Source organism: Hippichthys cyanospilos, chromosome 11, assembly GCF_059441005.1.
Source record: "Hippichthys cyanospilos isolate Australia breed blue-spotted pipefish chromosome 11, RoL_Hcya_1.0, whole genome shotgun sequence".
Taxonomy (NCBI): Eukaryota; Metazoa; Chordata; class Actinopteri; order Syngnathiformes; family Syngnathidae; genus Hippichthys; species Hippichthys cyanospilos.
In genome coordinates this window covers 6039884-6067036 of record NC_142379.1, presented here as the reverse complement: position 1 = coordinate 6067036, position 27153 = coordinate 6039884, and the positions used below count along the sequence as shown (strand labels likewise).

General features: G+C 41.0%; 1 protein-coding gene across 2 annotated transcripts; it reads right to left on the bottom strand.

Moving 5' to 3' along the window:
- Positions 1–8393: 8393 nt before the first annotated feature.
- On the bottom strand, positions 8394–23670 carry rasgrp4 (RAS guanyl releasing protein 4). Of its 2 annotated transcripts, none has more exons than XM_088427418.1 (17): positions 23318–23670; positions 17917–18104; positions 16921–17032; positions 15565–15627; positions 15338–15463; positions 14517–14655; positions 13984–14157; positions 13737–13853; positions 12136–12411; positions 11970–12050; positions 11675–11779; positions 10201–10310; positions 9976–10126; positions 9859–9895; positions 9282–9407; positions 9017–9204; positions 8394–8889 (listed from the first exon to the last, which is right to left on the bottom strand). In XM_088427418.1, the coding sequence occupies exons 1-17, from the start codon at positions 23332–23334 to the stop codon at positions 8776–8778; spliced, it is 2124 nt and encodes a 707-aa protein (XP_088283544.1). In that variant the 5' UTR covers positions 23335–23670; the 3' UTR covers positions 8394–8775. The 2 variants fall into 2 exon arrangements, with proteins under 2 accessions (XP_088283544.1, XP_088283543.1); XM_088427417.1 differs by having other exon boundaries at positions 14517–14658; positions 23318–23669.
- Between the last annotated feature and the right edge of the window lie 3483 nt (positions 23671–27153).

The window sequence follows — 27153 nt, the reverse complement described above, 5'->3', positions numbered from 1 at the left end:
AACCTCAGCTGGAAGAATCCAGACCTTCTGCGAGACAGTGCTGTACCACCTGGATAAGCGTTTTGCCAAAGTCCTGGCATCCAAAGAGGTTGTACTGGCCTGTCTCCTCGACCCTCGGTACAAGGAGCGCCCTTTGTCGCCGGAGATGCTAGCCCAAGCCACGGCGTGGCTAACCGAAGATGGGGGCGCACCTGCGCTAAACACACCAGCGCTAAACACACAACAAAACAAGGGCCCTAACAATAAGATAGCAGGAGGTGGTAGTTTGCTAGATGATCTCTTCGACCAAATGCTCAGCCCAAGTGGTCCGAATGAGGGTTCGAAGGGTATCCTGGAGGAACTGGGCGCATACCTGCAGGAGCCGGTCCTAGACCGACGAAACCAAATAAACCCGCTCAAGTGGTGGGAGCACAACTCCAAGCGCTTCAAGGGATTGGCTCTCCAGGCCAGGAGATACCTCTTGTGCCTGCCTTCCTCCGTGCCGAGTGGGGCTAATAGAAATAATTATGACGACAATTGGAGCTCCCTCGACAGAGAGAACGTCGAGAAACTTTGCTTTTTGCATTATAACCTGCCGTTATTAAAATGGCAGTATTGAGAAGAAAATTGCAACACTGGGAGAAATGTTTTTTATACCCTCAAACTGGTTCCTTGACATAAGGAGGACACAACTTTTTTTTTTTTTTTTTTTTTTAACCACATTTTTCCAGATATGAACTGCCTTTGACTTGCAAGAACAAATTTGGGCAATCCAGTTGGAACAAGGGATGTGCGTCACACTGGCCTGCTCCTCTCAGTTCTAGTCCACATTTTCTTGAAACAATCATAAAACCTGGACTCACATTTGGGCTCTGCTACCATTGGACCAAAAAACCACGGACAACAAACAGTAGCATCTGCATAGTTCTTTATGCTTGATTGCAATTCCCAGCCGCTACCAGTCCCGAAACTCTGAAATGATGCAATACCAACTTGTGACCACTAGAGGATGCTGATAACCATTTTAGCGAAAGGTTTTATTTGTATTTTGCATATAGTCGACTGAAACTTTATGTACAGTAGACAGGAAATGTCTGTGTGGAAGGCGTGCACGCTATTGGTGGATTTTTGACTTGACCTATTTTGTGGTCGACATGCCGAGGTGGGCAACGCTTTTCTGGAGCTTTAAATATCCTTCTGAGATCTATTCATTTGTGTCCACGCTAGCGGACATTAGTTTTTGGTCTATATCTTTTGACTCATTTGAGCTACCCACCTAAGTCCTAGTTTGCACAGTAGAGGGCGTCCCAGGCTTTCTTTGGGTAGAATTGCTGAGTCAAAATGAACAATGCAACTAAACAAGAGCTCAAAGAATGGGTCTCAGGATGATACAACACATTTCACAGTTATGCATTCTTTATCCTCTGCAAGGATCTGTGACAGAAGAGCTTAGATGTTTAGACTGTACTAACATTCTTGTACTGTCCACCTTTTTCATCCACCTTTGTTCTGCCCTCCTGGCACAGGAATGGATTAACTTTTCTGTTCTATTAATTCAGAGCTGTGATTTGAGATACCTGTATTTCAAGGCACTACTGTATAGGATCTTTAACGCTTTCAGTGCCATAGACGAGAATTCTCGTCTTTTAAAATAGTTTTAACTATAATAAAAAATTCTTGTCAGATACGTTTTTTATGGAGGGTAGCTGACAACCTTGGCCAATGTTTACCTAATATATAAGCCACTTGAGCACTGTAGTGATGGCAGTGTTTCCACACATGACATGCAATTTTAAGTAAGGAATGGAAATCATTCTTTCGTTGGCTTTTTTTTTTTTTTTCTTTTTGTATTGGATTTTTCTCGTTAGTTCCGGAGTGTTTTCATCTCAAGTGTGTATATTTACGCTGAAAGTACCAAATAAAGATGATTATTCTGAAACCTGAGAAATGTTCACTTTGTTGTAGAGGCGCTTTGCTAATCTCTCCTTTGACTTACCTCGCATACTTCCTCCCCCCGCAGGGCTATGGCCACAGCTACAACCAAGGCGGCTACAACCAGAACTACTACGGCAGCTACAGTCAGTACCCGGGCTACAGCCAGAGCTACAGCCAGCCGGCCGCCGCCCAGTCGTACAGCCACCACCAGCCCCCCCCTCAGCAACATCAGGCTCCCCCGCAGCAGCATCAGGCTCCCCCTCAGCAGCAGAGCTACAACCAGCAGTATCAGCAGGTGAAAACTTTCACTAAGCTGCACGAAAAACTGAGTCGTTTTTGGTAAATGGGAAGTTGATCCTAAAGAATGATTTCAATATTCTCAATGGGCCCGCTATTTACTATAGCGATACTGTAACATAATATCTGGGTTGTCACGTTGCAGACGATTAGTTGTTGGTGTATGGCGTAAGATCGCCGTCGACAAAATGTGAATGACTCGCATATAGACTGACTTTGCCTGGTAGCTTGGCGTGACCTCATCTGAATTTGCATATTCAACTCAAACCCCAAGGCTCAGAATCACGAATGCAAAAGATCAGACACGAATCCAAAGGAGAGATTCATGCAAAGACGTAGAGCTGCACGATTATGGCCAAAATAATGATTATTTTTAGTCAATATTGAAATATTGCTTATTATTCACGATTATTCATCATGTTTGGTCAAGCATATCGATTTATTGCCCCTTTTTTTAGAACAAGCAGTATATAAACAAGGCATCAAGGCTTGATTCTTATAAACAATAATCATAAAATAAAACATTCACCCAAGACATGGCAAAAACACAGGCAACACAGCTAACTTACTTGCAAACCAATGAAAAAAAACCAAGCTTACTTAGAACCAAGCACATTGTATACTTTTTAGCAAATTTGAACCAATTGGCAGTCAAAATTGGCAGTCATTTTTGGTCATTTCAAACCAAATGTATTCAAATTTTGGGTGTCAATTGACAGCTAGCACTGTATATATCAGGAAACAGTCGGGAAACAATTTGCCATTTCACACTGAAAAATATATTAAGGAGGCTTTTGTCATGCTAACATGTGGGAAACATTACCCCCTGGTGGTAGGGTGACAAAGTGCTTGATTTGACATGTAGGGTTAGGGTTAAATCAGCCTTTTTAAATATTAGTATCCCTGAGGATCATCTTAATTAATCATGGCGCCAATTAATTATTAATTCATCGTGGCGATTAACTGGTTCTGCTCAACCATTTGGTAGAGCACATTTTGAGTCGCTGTATCTCATTGAAAAGTGTGTTGAACTTAACCTGACTGAGCCAACTCTACAGCCCGGATTATGTGTGTAATGCTAAAAGAATCCCCTAGATGTCACTGTGTCATTACTTTCCCTTCTGACGGGAAGTCATCAACTACAATACAAAATCACTCCTGACACGAGGCCTCTGTTTGGTGAAAATTTCGAAGGTAAGCATATTTTTTTATTTTATTTTTTACATATTATGGTACCACCGGTTTAGTTAACAGAATTATGTAACTTGTTGCAACAAAAAAAGTGTAATGAGGGTCAAAAAATGTTTTTAAAAACTTGCGCTTCCAAACGGTTGATTTGGCATTTCATGGTAAAGATACCAAAGCCAAGCTAATGCAATGAAAATTGAGAATTTGCTATGAAATAAAAATGAATTTTGATCATTTATTGTTGGTAATATATATAGAAATCATTATTTACTGTCTAAAAGCATGCTTGACCAAACAGTTCAATTTTCATTTAGTGATAATGCTATTACCAAGATAGAAAATGTACAATTAAAAACTTGCTCTTCCGAACGGTTGATTTGGCATTTCATGGTAAAGATACCAAAGCCAAGCTAATGCAATGAAAATTGAGAATTTGCTATGAAATAAAAATGAATTTTGATCATTTATCGTTGGTAATATATATTGAAATCATTATTGACTGTCTAAAAGCATGCTTGACCAAACAGTTCAATTGTCATTTAGTGATAATGCTATTACCAAGATAAGAAAATGTATAATTTCTTTGTAATAAAAAGCCTGATGAACATTCACCCTTGTTAATGGCATACATTTAATATTACTGCATAATACATTTGATGAAAAAATTATAATAGTATGATTTTTCACAATTTTTTAGATGTTTTCATAGTTCCATAAATATAACTATGAAGAATACGTGGATGTATTTACTAGTACTGTTGATACTGTTAATTTCATGGTAACAAATTGATATATATTGTTATAATAACATATTAATAGCATTGTGGCTGTGCATAATTGATCATTTTGATTTTTCCTTTCTGTTTTAAAAATAATAGATGCAACCATTTTATGGTGCAAGGCCACGCACGCTTCTGGCCCTTGTACCAGAAAATCCTCAAGACTCTGATGCTGATCTGAGCGATGACGATGACCAAATTGACGATCCTGATTATCAGCCAGTACGAGCAGAAGACAGTGGGGACACTTCTCTTGAATCTACGGATGAGGAGGACGTTCCCTCAACAAGTATATCCTCTAAACCGTATAAGAAGAGAAGAAAAGGTCAAAACAGCCTAAAAACTGTTTCCTTGGAGGAGCCGGAGGACACCCCTGACACTAGTCCACCCTCAGGCCCAAAACAAAGCACTGGGAGAATCTGGAAGCATGAAGACATTGAGGCAACCCAAGTTCCCGTTGCAAAATTTGAACCCCCTGAAGCTGTGAAGACACCCTTCCAGTATTTCAAGACACTCTTCACCGATGAGATGATTGAACATATTGTTCATCATACCAATTTGTATTCTGCCCAGGAGTTGGGGGATCCAATCAACACTTGCCGTGAAGAGATCGAAGATTTCCTGGCAATGCTACTCTTCATGGGTGTCTTCAACTTTCCAGCGATGGATGACTACTGGCACCCCGAGTCACGTTTCAGCGCGGTCGCCGACATCATGCCGAGAAACAGATTCAAGCTGTTGCGTCGGTTCATTCATTTCAATGACAATCGGCGGTGCGGTGACAGCCCGGACCGATTCTACAAAATCCGTCCCCTTTTTGAGATGCTCCGTGCGCGGTGCCTCCTTATCCCATCCACTTACGAACACAGCGTAGATGAAATCATGGTGGCGTATAAAGGCACGAGGGCTGGAACTCTTCGCCAATATATTGCCAACAAGCCAGACAAGTGGGGCTTTAAAGTCTTCTGCCGTGCCAGTTCATCTGGCATTGTCCATGACCTACTACTTTACCAAGGGGCATCCACGTTTTTCAATGTTGCCCTAAGTGAGCAGGAGCAAGAGCTCCCTCTAGGGGCCAAACTGGTGACAACGTTATGCAAAACCATGGCGCCGCCACGGCTTTCGGTCGTCTTCTGTAACGACTATTTCACCAGTTTCCAGTTGATCCGGAACCTGGGCGCAAACCTGGGCGTCAAGTGCGTCGGCGCGGTCCGCTCGAACCGCACGGGTGGAGCTCCCTTGATGACCGACAAAGACCTGATGAAGAAAGGACGTGGAGCTTTTGACTACAGATCTGCTGAAGGGGTGATCGCGGTGAAATGGTTTGATAGTAAATGTGTCAACCTTCTGAGCGATGCCTGTGGGATCATGCCTCTGTCAAATGTCAAACGCTGGAGCAAAGAGGCCCACAGAAAGATCGCCGTCCCATGCCCATCGCTGATTTCCGCATATGATCAACATATGGGAGGCATTGATCTTTCTGACACGCTGGTACACTTGTACAAGTCCCCAGCCAATTCGAGGCGATGGTACCTCCCCCTGTTTGGATACATCCTGGATCTCTGCATCTCAAACGCTTGGCTGGTCTACAAGAGGGACTGCGGCCTTTTGAAAGATAAAACAATGCCTCTGAAAAGATTCCGACTGGCAGTTGCCCACAGTCTGAAGAAAGTCAACAAGCCAGCATCCAAAGTTGGCCGACCGCCACCCTCCTCTCCGCCCCGCATGAAGAAGAAACGCTACGCACCAAGATCCTCACAACCGCAACCGGATGTGCGTTTTGATAACTGCGGACATTTGCCGCTTCACTGTGACAAGCGGGGGCGGTGCAACCTCTGTCCGAAGGGGGTGTCAAGATGGAAATGCCGGAAATGCGACGTTTACCTGTGTTTGAATGCAAACCAACGGTGCTTCGTAGATTACCATGAAAAGTAAAGTGGGTCACATTCCCCAAAAAGACAGTTGAGCGTTTGCTCCGCCACACAGATGGACAATTAGGAGTTATTCCTGCTAAAGAACGGCATTTTATTGTACTTTTCAAAATGTTTTTGATATTTTCAAATGGATTTCTACTTTCACCGTGAAGAGCCATCTCGACTGTTTGGTAGAGGCCTATAATTAAGAAATAGTGTGGTCTGTTAAGTTATTTTTTTGGAGGGGAAATTTTTGTTATTGCCCCAAGGAAATAAAAAATGCAAAGAGATCATTTTTCTCTTGTTTTTTCTTCTTTTGTCATGCTAACATGTGGGAAACATTACCCCCTGGTGGAAGGATGACAAAGTGCTTGATTTGACACGTAGGGTTAAATCAATGTTTTTTTTAAATGTTAATGTCGCCGAGGATCATCTTAATTAATCGTGGCAGCCCAAATCATGATCGCGATTAAAATTGGATTTATTGTGCAGCCCTACAAAGACGTAAAGTCGTCTCTCGCAAGTCGTACTCATACGAACGGTGAAACACACGTACGTCTTTTTGACGGCGATTTTACTCAATAGTTGTGTTACCTGCTTTCTAGCTATGCTAACGCGGATTCCGGTAGCCCTAGCGGTAGATAGATAAAACCCCACCCCCGATGCCTCCAAGCTTCCATAAAGTTGTAAACACTTTCGATGCGCTATTAAAAAAATCTTTTTTAACAAACGATGCTTGACAACTTCCTAAAAGTTACATGTTGCTATGAGGAAATATTAACAATAAGAATAAGCCTTTTTAACAATGAATTCTTTGCCCCGACTTTTAACTTCAAATATCATAGCACTGACATTTGATGGTATAACATAAAGAAATTTGACAAAATGCAAGTTTTATGTATTTTTTTTGTTGTAGTATGCTCAGCAGTGGCAGCAGTACTACCAGAACCAGAGCCAGTGGAACCAGTACTACAGCCAATACGGCGGCTACCCCGGACAGGGCAGCCAAGGCTCGTCTTCCGGCTCCCAGTAGCCACCCGCCCGCTCCTGAACCACTTCCTGTGTGCTCCCAGTCACTTCCCACTATTTTTCACCATCTTGCCCCCCACCCCCCTCCCAAATCAGTCTTATATAAAGCGGTGGCATGGTGGTAGATGCTAGCTAGCCCCGTGCTAACGCTTCCAGCGCTTTGTGGATGAAGAAGAATGGTGCTTTGTAGCCGCGGGTGAATTGTAAGCAATTTAGATGGGGGAGCTTGAGAACAAAAGCATGCTTTTTACTTTTCTTTTTTTTTTTTTTTTGTCACATTGCCATTTTAGTAGCCGTCGTGTTAAGATGTTGACCATATTCAGTAAAGGCATTTTTTGAGTTTTTTTTTCCTCCTTTTTTTTTTAATCCTCTTGTGATTGCTGTAGTTTAAATTCGATTCCGTTCCCAAAAGATTTCTTTTGTACCAGTATGAAAAATCTGATCTGTTTCTTGTCTTTCTAAAAATAAATGCCGTTGTATACACCTGGATCCAATGTGTCGGGGTTTCGCTCATTTTTCAGGACAGTGGAGCCCTGGGTTACGGCGTCCCGAGCTTAACGTTTTTTTCACGTTACAAAGTGGAACACAAGTTTTTTTATATCTTTGTTTCGGCATTTTTTCCTGCTTTACGGCATCAACAACAATCACAGATTTCAAACTTTCACGGTGCAAGTCGCACCGTGTTCATACGGAACCGTATGCGTCACTGCATACGTCACTTAAGATGCTGGTCTGCTATTGGTCGGCGTCACTAAGACGCTGGTCTGCTATTGGTCGGCGTCACTAAGATTGCTTACGATATCGTATTTACAATGCATTTTATTGCTCAATTCAAACTTTGATTGGTTAGCCACGGGTCCCAAGATTGCGAGTGATGTTAAAGGGAGAAAATGATTACTATGGAAACGAAGTTGGAGATAATCAGGATAAAGCAGGCAAGGCTACCTTAGCTAGGGAATATGGCCATAATATGGAATATGGCTCTATTTTTTTTTATATATTTGTGATGTTAGTTAATTATATGCATGTATATTATATGTAAGTAGTACTTGCCATAGTACTTTGTTACTGTTTTTTAATATGTATATAAAATGATGTTTTTACCTGGGGTTTTGCACGCACTAGCTAATTAGCATAAGTTTCTATTGCCCGCCATACGACGAATTTGCCTGATTATTCCAAATCCGAAACATTCATTTCGTATGGCGGGGTTTCGTATATGAGATGGGATGTGTGCTGACTATAGAGATAGAGCTACCCCCTTAAAACAAGCTAATTTCAAGATGTTTTATTATATTATTAATCCTTCTGATGTTTTCACAAAAAATATGTAGCAAATTTATTAACACACATGAGAACTGTTTTAAAATGTCAAAATCCAAAGTTTTGTTTGTGGTAGCTGCCACACTTTGAAAATAAAAAAAAAAAAAATCATGGGAAATCTGCTTTAGTGTTCATTTCCCTCCACGGACTCAATCCTGGATTCGGAAACTGCTCACGTGACATTCCCAAGAAACGTAGCACCAGAGACAAGACGACAAGGATGTGACGGGCAAGGTAATACGACCGCATTGTCCTTAAATTAAACGGCGAGCAAAAATCCGATGAATGCGTTCGTTCGTTTGTGCGGTGGAACGTTCATCTTTGGCCCGTGGTCAATCAGGCTCCCGGTTCTTCTCCTTGCAGAGGTGTAGCTCCTCCAGCTTCTCCTGCAGGAAGGAAATGGGCATGGAACACCCGCGACTCCTGGAGGAGGGGAGCGTGTTGGCCTGACACACACACAAACACGCATTTGAGAAAAGCAGGTATTTGTTCTGACTGTTTTGAGGGTGTGCGCACTTTTGCAATCACATTTATTTGACATGTCCTAATTTTCGCAGAAACCAGATGTCTCACCTGACCAGGAAGGATGTGGTTGTACGCCCTGCGCTCCTTCTTTTCCTGGGGGGTCCACACGCCGGGGTCCGTCTGAGTGGAGCGGTCCCACAGACCCGCAGAGTCTGCGTTTTTCCTGAAGGGGGCGCATCCCTTGTGGAGTTCCGAGTCGTTGCCGTGGGGAAACACGAAGGCCTCCTCCTCAGAACCTGACGGGGGAGAACGCAGGTGTGGGCGCTTGGCGTTCCGAGTTGGGATGTCGGGGTGGGTGTGTTGTGGCACCTACTCCACATGTTTCCCTTGGCCCGAGAATCGGGGGTGCACGGGCACGAGCCGCTGGTGTTTTTGTGTTTCTTCAAGCACTCGATTCCCACCAGATCCCGGCAGTGCCTGTGACAGTTCATCCCGCAGCCTGTTAAGAAACGCGGCTTTAATTATTACTATCCTTTTTTTTTTATTTTAAACACTCATGCACCAAAGTCAATCTTGGGCTCTGAAATGTACATGTGATCTGCCTTTTGAGTTCTGAGACAGGCACCTTTTTATTCAGCTTTAATTATTATCATTTCTGATGTTTTCTTGGGTACATTATCTCTGAATGGAGGTGCCCTCTGGTCGTCGCTACAGTGCTCACAAAAGTCGAACAAATAGACGCATTGATACCCCCCCCCCAAGAAAAAAACCCAAAACAAGAACACACTGAAAATATAATTGATTCTTATTTATTGTTACTATTCTTTTCTTCTATGTAGGTTTAAAGGTAGTTAAACATATTTTAGTAGCTCTGTCGCTTTAAACATTATTATTACAATGACGTATTTTTGTCTTAGTTGCTATACTGAATGGACGTGATTCTAGCTTACCTTTGCAGTGGTAACCTTGTTTGATGACCCCCCACAGCTGTAAGACGATACAGCAATGTTTATTTTTTCATTGCTGATCATATTCGTATGATTTTTGTACCAGTGGAAAAGACTGACAAAACGGCCGCAGGTGTCGCAGAATGTGGGCCTCTTGTAGGTGTTCTCGTGAAAGTTGTGCGTGTCGTTGAAGTTGTAGCCCAGCTTGGCGCACACCGACATCCCCCGCATGAAGTATGACGTCATCTCCCCTCGGCTGATTTGACCCTCCCTGAGAGGCGCCGACATTTTATTTATTTATTTATGTCATTTTGTAAATGCTAGTTTAATCAAAAGGAAAGTTACCTGTCAGTTTGCTGCGTGCAGAAGGAGAAGGGGAAGTTGGCGGCGATTTTCTCGAAATCCTCCAGCGGGATATAACCGTCCTGTTTGTGGTCGTAGTTCTTCATGATGGACTGAAGGGGGCGACAAAGAGAATGGCGCGTTGACCACTTCTGCTTTGCGCTAATAAGGAAGTGAAATTTGTAGGTGTGCTAAAGGCCTGTCAGTGACATTGATTCAGGATTCCGTTTCACTAACATGGGAGATGATTTCACTAGCAAGCATGGGAGCACTGAAGTGTTTGAGAGCAGTTCTCTTTCATTTGTGCGTTGAAGGCATTCAAGTAGGGTTTGCTCTCAAACCCTTGTAGTGTGGCGAGAGAGCGTTTCAGTTTGGAGTTAATTTTACATTAATGTGCGAGAGAGCAATACAGTAGGCCGTGTGAGAGCATTTCAGTGATGCACGTGAGAAGTTTAGTAGTGTGCGTAAATTATTTTCACTTACACAGCAATTCTCTCTCACTACTTATTCTTTTATGCCTCCGCATGTTGCAGAAATGCTCTCATGTGAGCTACTGATACGCTGACAGAAACATATCCTATTCTCCAGAGCAATTAACTCCTCTCACACACCATGCTGTAATTCTGTCAAGACGCGACTGAAACACACAACTGAAATCCTCTTTCACGCAAATGAAATGGTGTCATGAAAATGAAATTCTCCACGCATCATACATACTTGCTTTCAAATAATATCCTGAAACCTCTCACGTATTCCTGAAGCACTCTTACACATAAGTGAAGTGATCCTTCACACTACTGAAACACTCTCATACTCAAATTGAAAACTATGCTGAAATCCTTGGACACACAATACTGAAATGCACTCATGGATACCACTGAACTGCTTTCAACTGTTTCATCATAAAACATTTCGCACACTACTGAAACACTCTTACGCATTGAGATCCTCTTTCACACTACTAAAACGCAAATTGAAATCTGCCCATATGAACTGACATCCCCCGCACATAATACTGAAATACCCTAATGATTCCACAAAACTGCTCCCATATATCATAAAAGCTCTCACATACTACTGAAACACTCTTACATATTGAGATCCTTTTTTTCACACTACTGAAACACTCTTACACATACCTGAAATCCTCTTTCACATTTTTTTAAACACTCTGAGATAAATTGAAATCTGCCCATACGAAATTAAATCCTCTCACACTTAATACTGAAATGCTCTCATGTATACACTAAACTGCTCCTATATAATATCATAAAAGCCCTCAGACACTACTGAAAGAATATCACACATGATTGAAATCCTCTTTCACCCGACTGAAACAGAGACAAATAGAAATATGCCTGTATAAACTGAAATCCTCTCACACAAATACTGAAATGCTCTCATGAATTTCACTGATCTGCCCTCATGTAACCAAACACTCAAATACAGAACATCCCAAATCCTGTGCCGTACTTACATCCACCATCTGTTTCACGTGTTTCGAGATAGTGTCGGGGTCCAATCGGGGCGTGACCCCTGACCCCCACTCTGCCACCACCGGCGGTTTAACTGGAGTGACGGGCTGCGGCCATGAAACAAAAAAATTCAGTTACACAGTTACACACACACGGAGTCACACCCCAACTTGACACTTTCATGTGGTTGTGTGATGGTTTCGTTTGCACTTTTCCTGCGAAGGGTTCACACCCACACTGCTGTGTGTGTGTGTGTGTGTGTGTGTGTGTGTTTTGTTGATCATGAAGGTGGCTGACCTGGATCTTGGGGTTCTTGGGTTCCTTGGTGTACGAGAGTTCATAGATCTGGTCCTCGGTGTAGTAGAGGTCTAGAGAGAGCTGAAACATTTAGGACATCAATGACGACGTTCCATGGGAACTCCTCGTTGTGGTCCGGGTTCAGGTCCGGGTCTGGGTCTCCTACCGTCAAGAGATGCAGGAGGTCTTTGTTGGCCTCGAAGGGCGGCGTGAGCGCATGAAGCTCCAGGAGTTCGTTGATGTTGCTGTGGAGATGCTGCAGCTTGCTCAGGTTGATCTTGTCGCCGTCCACGTAGTCGGGCAGGACCTCGTTGAGGGAGATCAGGTCCTTGAGGTGCACGCCCAGGATGGGGACCTTGAACCCGGAGCACTCGCCGTACAGACGCCGATAGTTGCTGTAGTTGCTGCGCGACGACAGGAGCTCCGTCATCTCGCTCAGTGCCTGACGTCGGCGGCGCACAAAGGGCGTCAACACCAGTCCGCTTTAGTCGGGTTTAAACTAGTTTAGTCTCATGTACTCTTGTTAGAGCTCGTCTCGTTTAGTTGAGTATTTTTAAGCCTCTTGTAGTTTAGTTAGATTAAGGACTATTTAGCCTTTTTAAGTCTAGTTTAGTTTTTCTAGTTTAGTCTCATTAAAATAGTTTTGTGTTTTTGCGTAGTCCATTTAAATCTTGTCTAGTATCATCCAAAGATGACTAGTCCGTTGTGTAGTCCCTCCTAACCTAGTTTTTTTGACTAATTGTAATCTCATCTAGTCCATCTTAATCCAGTTTGTGCTGTTTAGTCGTCGATCCAAATCTAGTGCAACTGTCCTGTCTTGTTTAGTTTTGTCAAACCTAGTCTAGTGTTGCCTCGTCTAGTCCAGTGTTGTCTCATCCAGTTAGCGTTGTTTTGTCTCTTTTTCATTCAAGTTGTGTTCAGTCTAGTCCAGTCGAGTGCAGTGTGTTGTGACATCTGTTTGAATCGAGTTTACTCTCAACCTGTTCTGTATTGTGTAGTTTAGTTTTGTCGAGACTCGGCTAGTCTCAGCCTGTCTAGTCTCATGTCTAATCTTGTCCATCGTTGTCCAATCTAGTCCAGTGATGTCTCTACTAGACTTGTCTAATGCAGTGTTTGTTTAATTTCTCCTAATTCCGTTTATTCTAGTCCTTAGTTCTAGATTTCCTTTCTAACTTCTTTGTTTAAGTATTGTTGAACCCAGGCTAGTTTATTTTTTTCTTATTTAGTTTAGGGTCATCTTGTTTCACTTCTTCTGTTTCAGTTTAGTCTCATCTTTGGTTCAACAGTTTAGTCTAGTCTAGTCTTGTCAGGGGTTGTCGTCTCATTGAATCAAGCTTAGTCATAACCTGTTTTTTTCTTGTCTAGGTTAGTTTTGTTGATCCTACTCTAGTCTCATCTAGTCGAGTTTTATGTCGTCTAGTACAGTATTCTCTCCTCCAGACTAGCCTAATCAAGTTATTTTTCTTGTTTAGTCTCCTATTTCAGTTTAGTTTCGACTTAAGTCTCTCAGTTACTTTTTCCGAATTTATCTACAGTATTTGAGTGTTGTTAAATCCAGCCAAGTTTATTCTACTCTAATTTACTTGAGTCTAGTCTTGTTCTGCCTTTTTTATTTCAGCTTGGTCTTATCTTCGGTCTAACGTTGTTACGTTAGGTCTAGTTTCTTCTAACTTTTTTTTTTAATATAGTCTTGTTTAATATACCTTGTCTTGTTCAGTCTTTCTGTATTCAACTCCGTTCTGCTCAAACTGTAAATCATCAGAGTACCTTGGTGACGTCAGGAGGCAGGAGGTTGTACGTGTCTTTGAGCCGGGAGATGGCGCTATGGCAGAGGCCGCCGGTGACCGCCATGAGCGTGTTGAAGTTCTGCAGCGCTCGGAGTCTCTGCGCGTAAATAACGTCGTGAAACGACATTGAAATCACGTCTTTGGGATCATAGTTGGAGGCATTTAATATGAGTGATGCTATCGCAATTCAAAGGCTTGATGAAAATGACTCTCGCTAGACGGCCCACCTGAGCCACTTGGATGAATTTGGTGAAGACTTGCGCCCTCTGCTGGGCGGTGTGCCTGTTGAGGATCATGAGCTGGACCCACTGCGATACGCCATTGCACATCATGACAGAGCGCTCCAGGGCCGGATTGTCCCTCACGGAGCCTCGAACCACGTAACTTCGGTAGTCCAGGAACTGACCGAGACGTCAAGGAAGAACACCCGTCATGTAAACGATCAAAAGTGGAAAAAGGTTACTCTCGTTCGAAATTTAATCAGGAGTACATCATTTGGCTCCAAAAAAAAAAAAGTAGGACGGAGTGTTAACCTCATGTGTTTTTGGATGGTAGTTTGTTTTTTATGTTGTATTCACAATTTGCACTGCTATAATTGAAATGTATCAAATCAAATGTGCTAAATGGGGTCTCAGTACCAATATTACTGTAAAAGTAAGGAGAACAGCGTAAAATTTAAAAAATGACAATTTAATGTGAGTTCTATACAATACGAGTTGATATTGTCAGAGAAGTAACGCAAATAAAACAACGGTCTCACCGAAACGCTGCAGAAGTTCTTGAACTCCAAATAGCTGAGGTGCTCGGCCATCTCGTCGGCTTCCATGTGGTCGAAGATGAGCGATACCTTCCTCTTCTTGACGGATGGCGAGCGGGCCTGTGACACGTTCACGTGGGGACTTCTGGGAAAAGAATGGCATTTTTTGAAATTATTATTATCACTATTATTGTATTTTACTTGCGATTTGTGATTGTAAAACTGCTCCGAGAGAGCCGTCGAGTGATAGGACGGGCAGCCATTGCAATAACTTGAAATAAGGCCAGGTATCGGCCAGATACCGATACTTGGCATTGGGACACACCCATCCCTCCTAAATTGTGTTTTAAAATAAAAAAAGGTTGATAGCCACTGTACTAGATTAACTCGAATCGGATTATTTGCGCAAGAACAGCAAGGACCAATTAGCAGCGAGTACAATTCAGAGTGATAGCTGCTAAAGGAAATGCAAGGATTTTGTTTCCCTTTCATTTTTTTGAAATGAACATTGAAAACAAATTCCAGTAATGGTCCCACCATGCATGTGAAAGTATTTTTTATTCAAATGCAGTTGAGGTGTCATTTTTTTCATGTATATTTTTATGACAGTTTTGGGAGATTTTACTGCAGGAAAATATGTAAAAAAAATATGTATAATAGCTATTCGAATCAAACTGAGAGTACTTTTGACTAATGCATTACGTCAAATCCAGATCGTGAGGTTCAAGTCAAAATGGGGATTGTTTATTTAAAAACAAGCCTGAGCAGAAGCGTAGTGTGGTAAAAAAAAAAACACCAACAACAACAAAGAAATAAAATCTCACGGGCACGACGTGTCGATGATCTGCGCCTCTTCCCTGTCGGAGCGCACCAAAGCCCAAAGGTCGCCCATGGTCTGCTCCAGAAGGGGCTCGGCCTCGAAAACGGCGGGGAACTCTCCGATCCAGGTCCTGTGGCCGCCGGGGCGCCACAGGAAGAGCGTGTTTAGTAAGCACAAAACAGGGCGGGAGCAAGAACCGGTTCTGTCAGGACTGGAGTGCTTGTGGCTCACCTGACCAGATGGCACACTTGACCCCGCCTCAGGCTTCGCTTGTCGGGGGTGCAGTCTTTGTATGTGAGAGATTGTCAAGAAGAACATATTCCTTCCAGATTTGTTTTTTTGGAGGTTGTTTATCCACTTCATGATTTCGAAATCTCACAAACATGACCTAAGTATCCAAGCAGTCATTTACAAATGATGATTTTTTTTTTACCTAGTTGGCATAATGTGAAAAAGTTCCCCTTGCTAAATCGCATTTTAGCGCTAATTAAGCAAGACTTTTTCATTCCTTTCGCCCGCACTCTCGACTACTGTCGTTACTGCCAGATTTGTTGAGTCAGGAAATGGCGTCTTAAATGGTACCCGTCAAGCTAAGTCAGTGCTTCTCAAATAGTGGGGCGGGCCCCCCTGGGGGGGAGCGGATGATCCCAGGAAAAGGCTTTGTTTTTGTCATGTATAATGTAATTGCAATAAAGTAATCATTTTCATCATTTTCTTATGGTTTCAGGCACTTTGGTGCACTTGCTTCTTTTTTTTTTTTCATTTTAGACTAAGCTATATTCCGTATAAACACGATGAAAATAATTAACTGTTGTTGAAAGTTGATTTATATGGCGTTTTTCAGTTGTTAATGTTAAAAAGGATACATGTGTAGGTATACTTTAACAATTTTCATCAATAATAATCTTATTTATATGCAGTGCATTGACTGGGGGGGGGGGGGGCGCAAAAGGTTTTCTCTTTTCTAGCGGGGGTCTGGCAAAATATAGTTGAGAAACACTGGGCTAAGTGAAGTGGGCTTCAGAATCGCAAAAACTAACGCGTCATACCATGAGCTGAAAAACCCAGACCGAAAGCCCCTAAAAACGGGCTCAGTGAAGATCAGTATTTATCACACAACCACAACAAAGCCACCCTGGAAAAAATGTCACCCGTGGTAGTGTTCCAAGATAAAAAACTAATGCTGACGTAAAAGCTCCTCTGGACGATTGCTTTTGGAGATTTCTTCTGTGGAATGAATATGCATTATATGGAAATGTATATTTTTCATAAATATAATTGTAAATCAGCATTTTATATTTACCTAGTTTGTCTTTGTGGATTATTTTTGTTTGTTTGATGAGTTGAATGTAAACAATGCCCAATACAAAATATGCATATGAGGTACAGTTATTATTCTTGTCCACTTGGGGTCACTATCGTTTTACACTATAGAATGTGTGAATTTGAAAGTATATGTTTTTCAAAAGATGAGCGTCAAGTTTGGCTGTCGTAAGCTCACGTTTAACCGGCTAAACCTTAGCAACTTGCATATATTTTTATTTTAGACATCCGAGTGTGTAAAATATGTTAGGACTCTTAGGATATAAGGCGAGGAGCTTCTGGGCGAAGGTCTGCGACGAGACCACCCAGCTGTGCATCATCAGCGTCATGTGGACCATCTGGGACCCTCGCGGGCTGCACAGCTTCCCCTCCGAATCTGGCGTAGAAACGCAACACATGGATTTAGCCTTGAAAATTTGAAGCGAATTTGGAAAACAAAGAAGCGATGTCGGAGATAGCGAAGCTGCGCCCGTTTCATTTTTAGGCTATTTTCTACGAAATTCACTGTTTTGAAGTGTACAACACGGAATATAAACGTACGAACGTTGTTTTACGTTTTTCTTGAAACGAGCGTTCCTAAAGCAATGGAGTTGAAAAATTTGAAAAAAAATGACACGTGAAAGTAACATATTACATTATTACATTAGCACTTTAGTACCGAAAGTAGGTGATTGCTTATAATACTTTTTTTTACCCAAAGTAATCAATTTCTAACATAAGAGGGTCCTGTCTGACCTAAAGTGATTACTTTAGTACTTGTTTACCTGAAATAATCAATTACTTTAATAATTACCTCAACTAATTGATTACTTTAGTACTTAATTAATTTACTATGAGCCATTTTAGGACCTTTTAGCCCAACAGTTGGAAAAAATGGAATAAAAAATAGATATGTACTTGGGATTGAATGTCTTGAATGTAGAAAAAATATGAATCAATAAGTACCTTGAATTGAATGTCTCTTTAAAAAAATGAATGAAATTCAAATATGTCTGCTTAATGTATATTTAGCAAGAATCATGACGTCAATGAACATGATTTGCATGTTCTGGCCCTCTGGCCTTAAGTTTGACACCTGCTCTTTAAAGGTTGATCAGTTTTTTGAAGTCTTTTGAAATATTCTCCAATGTGAGCGGTCCCTGTAGCCAAAATGTTTGAGAAGCCTTCAGCAGAACAAGAAGCTCCATTGTACGCCCCCCCGTACCCCACTTTGGCCCTCATTTACATAACCGTGTTGTGCTAGAGATGCGTGCCACTGACCAAAGCAGCTAAGGCAGCGTAGTATGAGCTCATCCAGGGTGGCGGCGCTGGCGCTGGGGGCCGACGGGGGGCCCTGCAAGGCCCGGCTGATGTCCAGGGGATTGGGACATGTGTTGCGTCTGTGCGGAACTTTCTGGCGCGGCGACTTCCTGCTCTTCAGCGCGCCAGGACTCTCGCAATTGGGCTTCCTGAGAACATAAAGGGATATATATATATATATATATATATATATATATATATATATATATATATATATATATATATATACAGTGATATTGGTGAAAATTGGTACTATTCTATTGTTCCTGAAAAGGTTTTCTCATAATAATGATATAAAATAAAAATACAAATACACTATACTTGTATTTACCTATAAATTTTACACATATTTGGTCCTTTGAGTTTAACTAAAGCGAAACACAAAAACACTTAAAGGTAATATTAATTACATTCGGATTGAGCATGTTGATGAATTATCCACCTTAATTTTTCAATTATATCATGATTTATTTCGCGCCCGATTGCTAAATCTTCCAGTATTTCACGCAACAATTTATAAACACAACAATATCAACATCCGAATATGCTATTGTTTTAGTGTCATATTTCATTAGATTTTGACTAATGAAAATTGTCAAACAGCGCGATTGCGCCTGCTTACCTAACAAACTGTTCTGTTTATGTAATTTGTTTGTCTCCTTCATATCGTGTAGAAATATGTGCGTGCACACACGTACGTGTGTGCAACTGTACTGCCGCTAACTAATATTGTGACATTATCAGGAAACTGTGCGAGTTCAGAGAAATGACGACAAGTTCCCTGAATGGCCTGATCTACATCCCCTTCTCTTACGCACACATGCACTAACGCGCACAAACATACACATGTTTACATGAGTGGTAGTGAAATATTATTTGAGTCCAGTGATATATTCATATTCACATTTTCAAAGAGATACTAAAATGATTTACTCATTTTCAACAGTGCAAATTTGTCTATAATTTGATAACTAGTATTTTTTTGTGTACAGGAAATACTTTTAAAAACAAATTTTGCCATTTTGCCATTTTTAGCAGTATAACAACTAAATAGCTTTCAGTCTGTTAGCTCAAAGCGAGCGCTAATTAGCCTCCCCGTTAAAGAGGTTACGCCACTCCTTTTGCTTTTTTCAGGAGTAAAAAGTTATTAATTTGATGAAAACAAAATTATTTACTTTTCAAGTATATGTAATACCTTTAAAAACAAATGTTGCCACTTGCTGTCGACTAAAAATGACATCACATGTGCTCTAGGCTCAGATAACGACCAATCATGAATCACTCGTTTTCTGCGTTTGGTCATGTGACGTTCGCTAGCAGAGCTGCAAACGGTTATTACCTGAGCACATGTAATGTCATTTTCAGTCGACAGCAAGTGGCAAAATTTGTTTTTAAAGGTATTACATATACTTGAAAAGTAAATAATTTTGTTTTCATCAAATCAATAACTTTTTACTCCAGAAAAAGCAAAAGGAGTGGCCTAACCTCTTTGACGGGGAGGCTAATTAGCGCTAGCTTTGAGCTAACAGACTGAAAGCTATTTAGTTGTTATACTGCTAAAAATGGCTAAATATGTGAACTACCACTTGAAAAGTTATTGCAACGCTGATGCTAATAGCACTGGTATTAAGCTAGCGGATTGAAAGTCGTATTTTTTCGCGCTGAAAACGGCTAAGAAAGCGGACTGGTGCTTTGAAGGCAATGCGACAGTGAGGCTAATTTGCGCTAGGAATAAGAGCAAAGTGAAAGGCTAAGCTATTTAGTTGTTTAAGTGCAAAAAATGGTTAAACTAGACTACAACTTTAAAGGGACAGCAAGCGCAAGACTTAATTGGCGTTAGCATTAACCTAGCGGACTGAAAGGCTAAGTTAGTTGTTTTAAATACTTATGGTTTTGGTGTCTTTCTTTGATGTTATATTTAACGACAAATGTAAACACACACGCATACAAAGCAGATGAGAAACATCTTGAGGATCAACTTGCGGCGCTCTGAATAGAGTTGCGACTGAGGAAGTTGTTCACCTTTTCCTCGTCTACGTTTTTCCTCTTTCTTCATCCCCCCGCAGTCTATAGAAGTCGGAAAACTGCTTCCCTTTTTCTCCCCCCTTTGGAAACCCCCCTTTCTTTTTCCCATCTATGTCGGGACTTCTGGCAACAGAACCTCACCCTCCCTCTCCTGCTTCCACACAGGCGGAGGGATATGCAAATTCCTGGCTTTCTGTCCTTAATTGATTAATTGAAGGCCCTTTGAAGGCAGATATTGTGTGCCCCCCCCCCCACCCCGGCCCCCTTTCAGCACCCTCAAAACCTGCATGAAGGGGACACTTCTTAGCCTTTCAACACAACACTAATGTGCATCAAACCAATGAAGAGGGGGACACAATATTTACTTTTTTGCCTCATTTTTCTATTTGAAATTGTTTTCATGGAAATTATTTTTATAAATGAAATGAAACTACCAGAGTTTCTTCAGTAAATCGACTATAGTTAAGATTGCTTAAACTAAAATACCAATTTTTAATATTTTACTTTGCAAAAACAAACAGGAATGAGATATCATAATTTCCCAAAATATAAGAAGCACCTGTGTATAAGATGCACGCTTAATTTTCAAATTCTAGTATTTTCTATGTTATCCCGTAAAAGATGCACCAACACTTTGGCAACAATATAAAAAATATAGCAAAGCGGAATAAATCTCATCTTTTGTGAGCTCTTCATATTTTCTTATGTTCATATCCGTAAGTTATATATTTGTTGCGCATTAAGTTAACTGTGTTTCAGATTTCCCACATTGTGAGCAGTCAGTGAACGACTCACCAGTGTAGTGAATGCGCTCAAAGCAGTTGTTTTTCCTTTTCTTCACGATGCATTTTTAGCACCCGTGTTTAAGCAAGTTTAGGATTGTGTGCATATGCCAAAAGACCACAATTAATAAACGAGTAAAATGGAATACCTTTTCACGTTCTCTAACCAGAACACTCGGCTGCATACCGTGCATACCTTCCATACTCTTAATTGAATCAGATGGAGATATCATAAATTTGACATGATCTTCTATATCTTAGTAATATTCCTGTGCGTGAACAAGGATGGACTCGGACGTTGGTTCAGTCTGCTCGCTTCTTTTAGTGAAAATAATGCCGTAACAACCTCAGCTAACCTAACCTCGACCTAACCGTCGCATGACCATAGTCTGTGAACTACTTTTTTTTTTTTAATCCATCATAGAAAACATATAAACAAAAAGATATTTGGCACCCTTTTAAAGTTACCTTCTATAGAAGAGATGCATGGTGGGATTCATGGGATATGAAGGGAGATTTACGCTAAATTACACTTACTGTAATGTCAACATAGAGAGAAAAAGGCCAAAGGTCAGAGGACAAGACAGGAACAGGTGTGAAGACAGCTATGTTTTTAACTTTTAAGTATGTTGTCATTTTATTGGTGCAGAGGTAAATATTTTAAAATGTCTATAACCTCTCATTTAATGAGAACATTTAAATTTGGCCTCGTAACTCGTGGGTTGAATTTTTTTTGGTGGCGCTTGGTTTGAGAACAACTATGTCCTCATGGAAAATATTTTTGGAACGTGCAGGCATGGGGAGGGCATGCAAATGCCACAATACAAGGTCAAACTGTTAACTGAGGGGCAGAAGGCAAAACCATCGATGCAGTGATGAATTTATTCAGGTGCGTAACAGGAAATAATACTCGAGATTTTAAGTAAAACAAACAAACGTGTAAAAATCATTTTAAAATAATTAGTGAATTAATTCATTGTTTCAGGAAAATAATATCATAAAACAAATTTTATGTTCAGTAGGTTATTCAATACAATCCATGTAAAAAGCCAGATTCTCCCCCACACTAGACTAGTTGGACCCAATTGTCATGTGCCACCGCTCGTTACCTGTCAAGTTCATGATTTATTTTTGTGAACACATCTCTACTATGATCCCAAAAGAGGACACTTTAAGTTTAATATTTTTATGTGGACAAATATTTATTTATAATTATTTCCTATTGAGAACAGGTCCGACAGTTTATGTTGATTCATTTTGTGGACACATTTATTAATAATTAAGTTAATGATTTATTTTTGTGACCAGACCTCTATTGTAACCCCAAAACAGGGTGCTTTATGTTTAGAATTTTTCTGTGGACAAATATTTATTCACAATCATTTATTTAGTACAGGTTTGACACTTTATATTGATTTTTTTGTGGAAAAATGTTTATTAATAATTCAGTTTCTTTTTGATGACAGATTTCTTCTATGATCCAAAAGAGGTTGATTATATTTTGTGGACCAATACAAATAACGTTTGAAGCGGTCTAAAGTATAATAAATCAGACACTGAAGGAATGCTTTAAGTCTTTTTTTTTTCCTACCCAAAAATGCTTTGCATTGGCTGAAAAGATATTTTCCAGGGGGTACATCACTGAAAAAAAGGTTGAGAAGCACAGCCCTAACAAACATAAATGATTTTCAATGAAAAATTATTTAGACAGTACTGTACTATGCCATACATGTTTGATTTAATATTTGTTTGATTTAATTTCTGGCTCATCTGCCAGAAAATTGCATCTTTAATGATAATGTGCATCTGTATCTGTAGGCATACAATGTTTTTTGTTTAAAAGCACAATTTAGTGATAGGTTGATTCATGCTGCAATTAATTTTCTCTTAATTTGAAAAGAAAACAGCACTGTTTCTGTCGCGGCAAGCCGCACATTAGATTTGCTGATTCCTGCAGAAACACTGTTCAAATTTCATTTGTCCCTAAAGTGCCCTCACCTGCCCCCAAGGGGTACACATACCCTCATTTGAGAACCCTTCTTAGGTGTTGCCACTTATACTGTAGCTTCCTTTTCAACCAAATAGGCCTAGATTTGACACAGTGGAGGTCAAAATATGACGGGATTGTCTTTTTTTTTCCTCAGTAAATGTACAAAATATCTGTTTGGCCGTGTGCCTTGAGAATTTGAAACGCATTATTTTCTTTTAGTACAATATTTTGAAATCAAAAAAGGTGACCTCGGTTGGCACGCAGAACTGTTGAATGTTGAACTATGAAGACAATGTGACATGTTGATATGCAGGTCAGATAAATTAGCTGTGACCGTGAGTGTGCGCGCGTGTGTGTGTGCATGTGCGTGTGTGCATGCATGCAACCTGGCCTATGATACTACTTTTGCACCGCAACACTTAAACGGCTGATGCAAACATAAAAACCCCCAAACAAATTAACACTTTTTTTTTAACCACACTGCCTTACACCGTATGAGTCATGACCTCAAAACCTCTGCTGCACACACACTCACACACAAGTTTGAACGCACTATTTGTGTTACCTCTTGGTCTTGTTCATTCCTCCTGCCCGGCATCTGAGCGCGGCGTTCCTACAAGTCCATACTTGACCCCTTCGCCTCCTCCTCTTCGTCTTCCTCCTCGAAGTGTTCACCTTTCAGCCATCCGCAAAACTGCCCCCCCGCTACCCCCGCCTCACTCAAAAAGCCCCTCTGCCAACATGTGCGGTGAGCGCAAATCAGAGGAGCCAGAGTTCATGCACCTGCCATCAAGGAGGTCAAAAAGAAAAGAAGGCCTCGCACCAGTGTGGGTGAACGGAGCGGCGGAAAAAAAAAAATCACTTGTTGAGTCTAGGTAAACAAGTCAGCATCTTAAATGGAGGAACTGGCTCTGGCAGATAGGGGAACTTGCATCAGTTTCTGTGTGTGTGTGTACAAGGGGGAGGGGTGAGGCCACGGAGAGAGAATGGCGCACAAATGCAACGCTTGTAAAGGAAGGAGGGGAGCTGCAGGCAAAGAGGGAGGGAGGGAGGGAGGAACAATCAGCAGTGGACCCCAGGAAGCAGCATTTGCTCGACTCGTCAAGGCACTTCCAGAGGAAATCGTGGAAATAGGAAAAAAAAAAAAGACGCTTCCATGAGCCAGCTGTTGCCAGCTTGCAAGTCGTTTTTTGATGGAGGTGGCTTTTTTATTACTGAAAAAATAAGTAATAAAAGGAGACTTTGTTTTGAATTAGTTTTCCATGCTGCCAAATAATCAGAATTTCCTGTTAATTATTTTACAATCTTTTTTACTAATTTTTTTTTCTGTGTATCCTTGTGCGGTATTTTGACCACATTGGGTCATTTTCCTCCACATTATTCTGGCAGTAGTGTAGTCAAGGGATGGCACGCTCTTAGCGGTGTGATGGTCGTGCTATGCTATGCCAACTTTGAGATGTTTTCACCATCTGGGTAAAATTTCAGCTCCCTAGTGTCTTCTTTCACTGCTTTTTTTATGTGAAATGCCTCAGATGTAAAAATGAAAGGATCGGACGAAATATGGCACAAGTGTAAACTGTGTTATCGGGGGGGGGGGGGGGGGGGGGGGGGCTCATTTTTTACATGTGGACACGTGGATGGTTGAAAAGCAATGTCTGCCTTTGGTGAAATTTCATACGTTTTTTTATTTATTATTACTTTCATCAAATTCAAGTTATTTCTGTGACTACTGAATTTTCTTTCATCAAATGAAGGCACTCACTTCTAGTTCTCAACCTTTTTTTCAGCAATGCACCCCTTGTGAAAATTTTCTTTTACCATTTTTAGATGGAGGAAAAAAATGTTAATTTTATAAAATATGGAACAAAATATGTGTTGGGATAAGTCCACAAAATGAGTGAGTGATTAACATCTTTGTTTTGTTTTTGTCTTGTTAATACTCGTCTGGCGGAGAATTGTGCCACTAATGACATTTGATGTTTTCGTCCTTCCAAAACAGCAGATTCAAATTATCAGCTCATCAGCAAGCTCAGCGGAAACCTGATAACAATCGTGCATATTTGTATCAGGTGCGTTGGAGGACGGAAATATCAAAAACATGCAGCGTAATGGCCCTTGAAAACCAGATTTGGACACACCTGCTATAAAACATAACAAAACAGGGAATGTGTGTTTACAAAGAAGGGACTATAGCACATAAGTGGTTTCATATTCCAATTAATTTGCTCTTAATTAAAAAAGAAACCCATACTGTTCCTCTTACGGCATTAAAATGCATTAAAGTAGATTTGCCGATACCTGCAGAAACCCTATTAAAATTTCTTGTACCCCCATTTGAGAACCACTGGGCTTAAATATTGAAACTTGAAACATGAAAATTTGAAGGGTTGAACCCAATCCGACCTATGACTCACTGACTTTAGGAACTTGTGTTTCCACCTGACGTGTTTGGTGTTATTTTGCAAAGTTGTCGTAGTAAACACTTACAACCAAAACATTCATGTATACAGTAATCAGGGCTGTTGAAAGTGGGGACCTGATGGTGGACTAATCGCAACCACGATAACAGTTGTTTGAATGTATTGTTTTTTTTTGTTTTTTTTACTGTCTGGATTTAGATATCAGACTGCCCTTTATGACCAAATTATGCAGGAATTCATGGTTTCACACTTTTGCCTCTAATGTAAAATGTTTAAGAACCACTAGTGTTATTGTATGTACTGTATGGATTCAATTTGTTGCAAATTATCATGACCACTTCTAAGCCATGGCTCGCAGAACCCCAAGGTTCCAGGGACCCCGTTTGGAGACCCCTTGCTCAACGATACCCATATCAGATTTCCCACTCTCATTTCGTCTTTCTTCCCCCCCCCCCCCCGCTGTCATGTCTGAGGGTGGCAAGAAACCTCACAGGGCACATAGTGTTTGCACTTGTGAATGTGGCCGTGCAGCTGGACAGGGGCGGCTCAATGGCATCCTTGTTTGAAGATGCCACCAGGAGGAAGAGGCCACCATACAGGGGACATTAATGTGCCCCGAGTGCGCATAGGTGGCCTCTTCTCGCCGCAGGAAGCTGACTGCCTTGGCACAGAAGGCGATATGGCATCGAGACCCAGGCAAAGATGCAGAGCAGAGCGGGGCAGGCGACCTACAGTCCATGCATGCCAAGTCCCACGCTGCTAGACTGAGGACAAAAATTGCTATTTACACTGCTCCTAAGTGGAAATCCTACAGGCATCTTGGAGGGGAAATATGATGGAAAATGGATTATTTTAAAAAAGCAAACTGTATTTCTATTGCATATTATTCTGTATATCATGGGATTTTGTGATTATTTTGCCCCATCTGTGATCTGATTGGAGGAAGTGCTTTGTTCTGTTTTTCCAAGTACAGAAGGTCGCTGTGCATAAGTCATATAGTTTGAAACATATGACGTAAGAGAGGTTGACTTCCAGCTCTTTCTGATACAACAATGCCTTCGTAGTACCACCGTTGCAGATGAAAATGAGTCCAATTCTGGTCAAGTCACAACATTCATTACAATGGCAGAGATTTTGGAGTCAGAAGCAGCCAAAAATGAGGTCGCCACCAATGGTTAATTGGCTTTATCTAGTATTAACTGTTTGTGCCTCTTTTGTGCCCATTGTGAGAAGTGTTATAAAATGAAATTATGGGCCTAATATTATATTCGTTTTGTCATTTTCAACTCAGTCACAATAATAAATAAATATTCTTCGTTTGAAAAAAAAAAATCTCATGTCTGTGTAGCTTGAGGCATCTGGTCTTTTAATTGGTTGTTCTGATTTTATTTTTATTTTTTAATTTGAAAAAGTTCAAATATGACTAAAATATGACACGTAACGAGCAACATGTACAGGTTAATTATTGTGATAATTTTGTTTGACGGTTCCGGTAGTGACCGGAAGTTACGTAAACCCTAGGGACTGACTAATTTATGTTTTTCTTCTTAAACCAACTAAATATTCGTGCACTAGTCGGCTGGTATTAAACAGCGATTCGCAGATTATTTAACTTAACAAAATTAAAACCACTCTTGTAATTTTTCAAATAGACGTTTGAGTTTGTTTAGGTGTCGTTGTGAGGCAAAGTTTGATGTTAGTTTTAAAATGACCCATCAACGCCAGCCTGTTACCACCATTCTTTAATTGCCATCTTTCCAATTCCGCAGAAAAGTGTTCCAGCCTGCCACTGAGCCCAAATATTTACACAATGTCGCCACTCGCTGGCACAGCAACGCAAATGCACTACAAGCAGCCAAGTCATGACTTGGGCATAAAATCAAGCCACCAGTGATGTGCTGCGCCTCGGACTTCAGTTCCCGAAATGCACCTTGAGGCGTTTTCTTCAGTGGCGTGCCATAGGCTTGTGTCGAGAGTTGTG

What these genes read in the sequence shown, in the direction of transcription:
- rasgrp4 (XM_088427417.1), bottom strand. An exon ending in ACGTGAAACAGATGGTGGAT is followed by an intron (nt 10,311 to 11,674) that starts GTAAGTACGGCA and finishes CGCCCCCTTCAG; the next exon opens with TCCATCATGAAGAACTACGA. An exon ending in ACCACATCCTTCCTGGTCAG is followed by an intron (nt 8,890 to 9,016) that starts GTGAGACATCTG and finishes TGTGTGTGTCAG; the next exon opens with GCCAACACGCTCCCCTCCTC.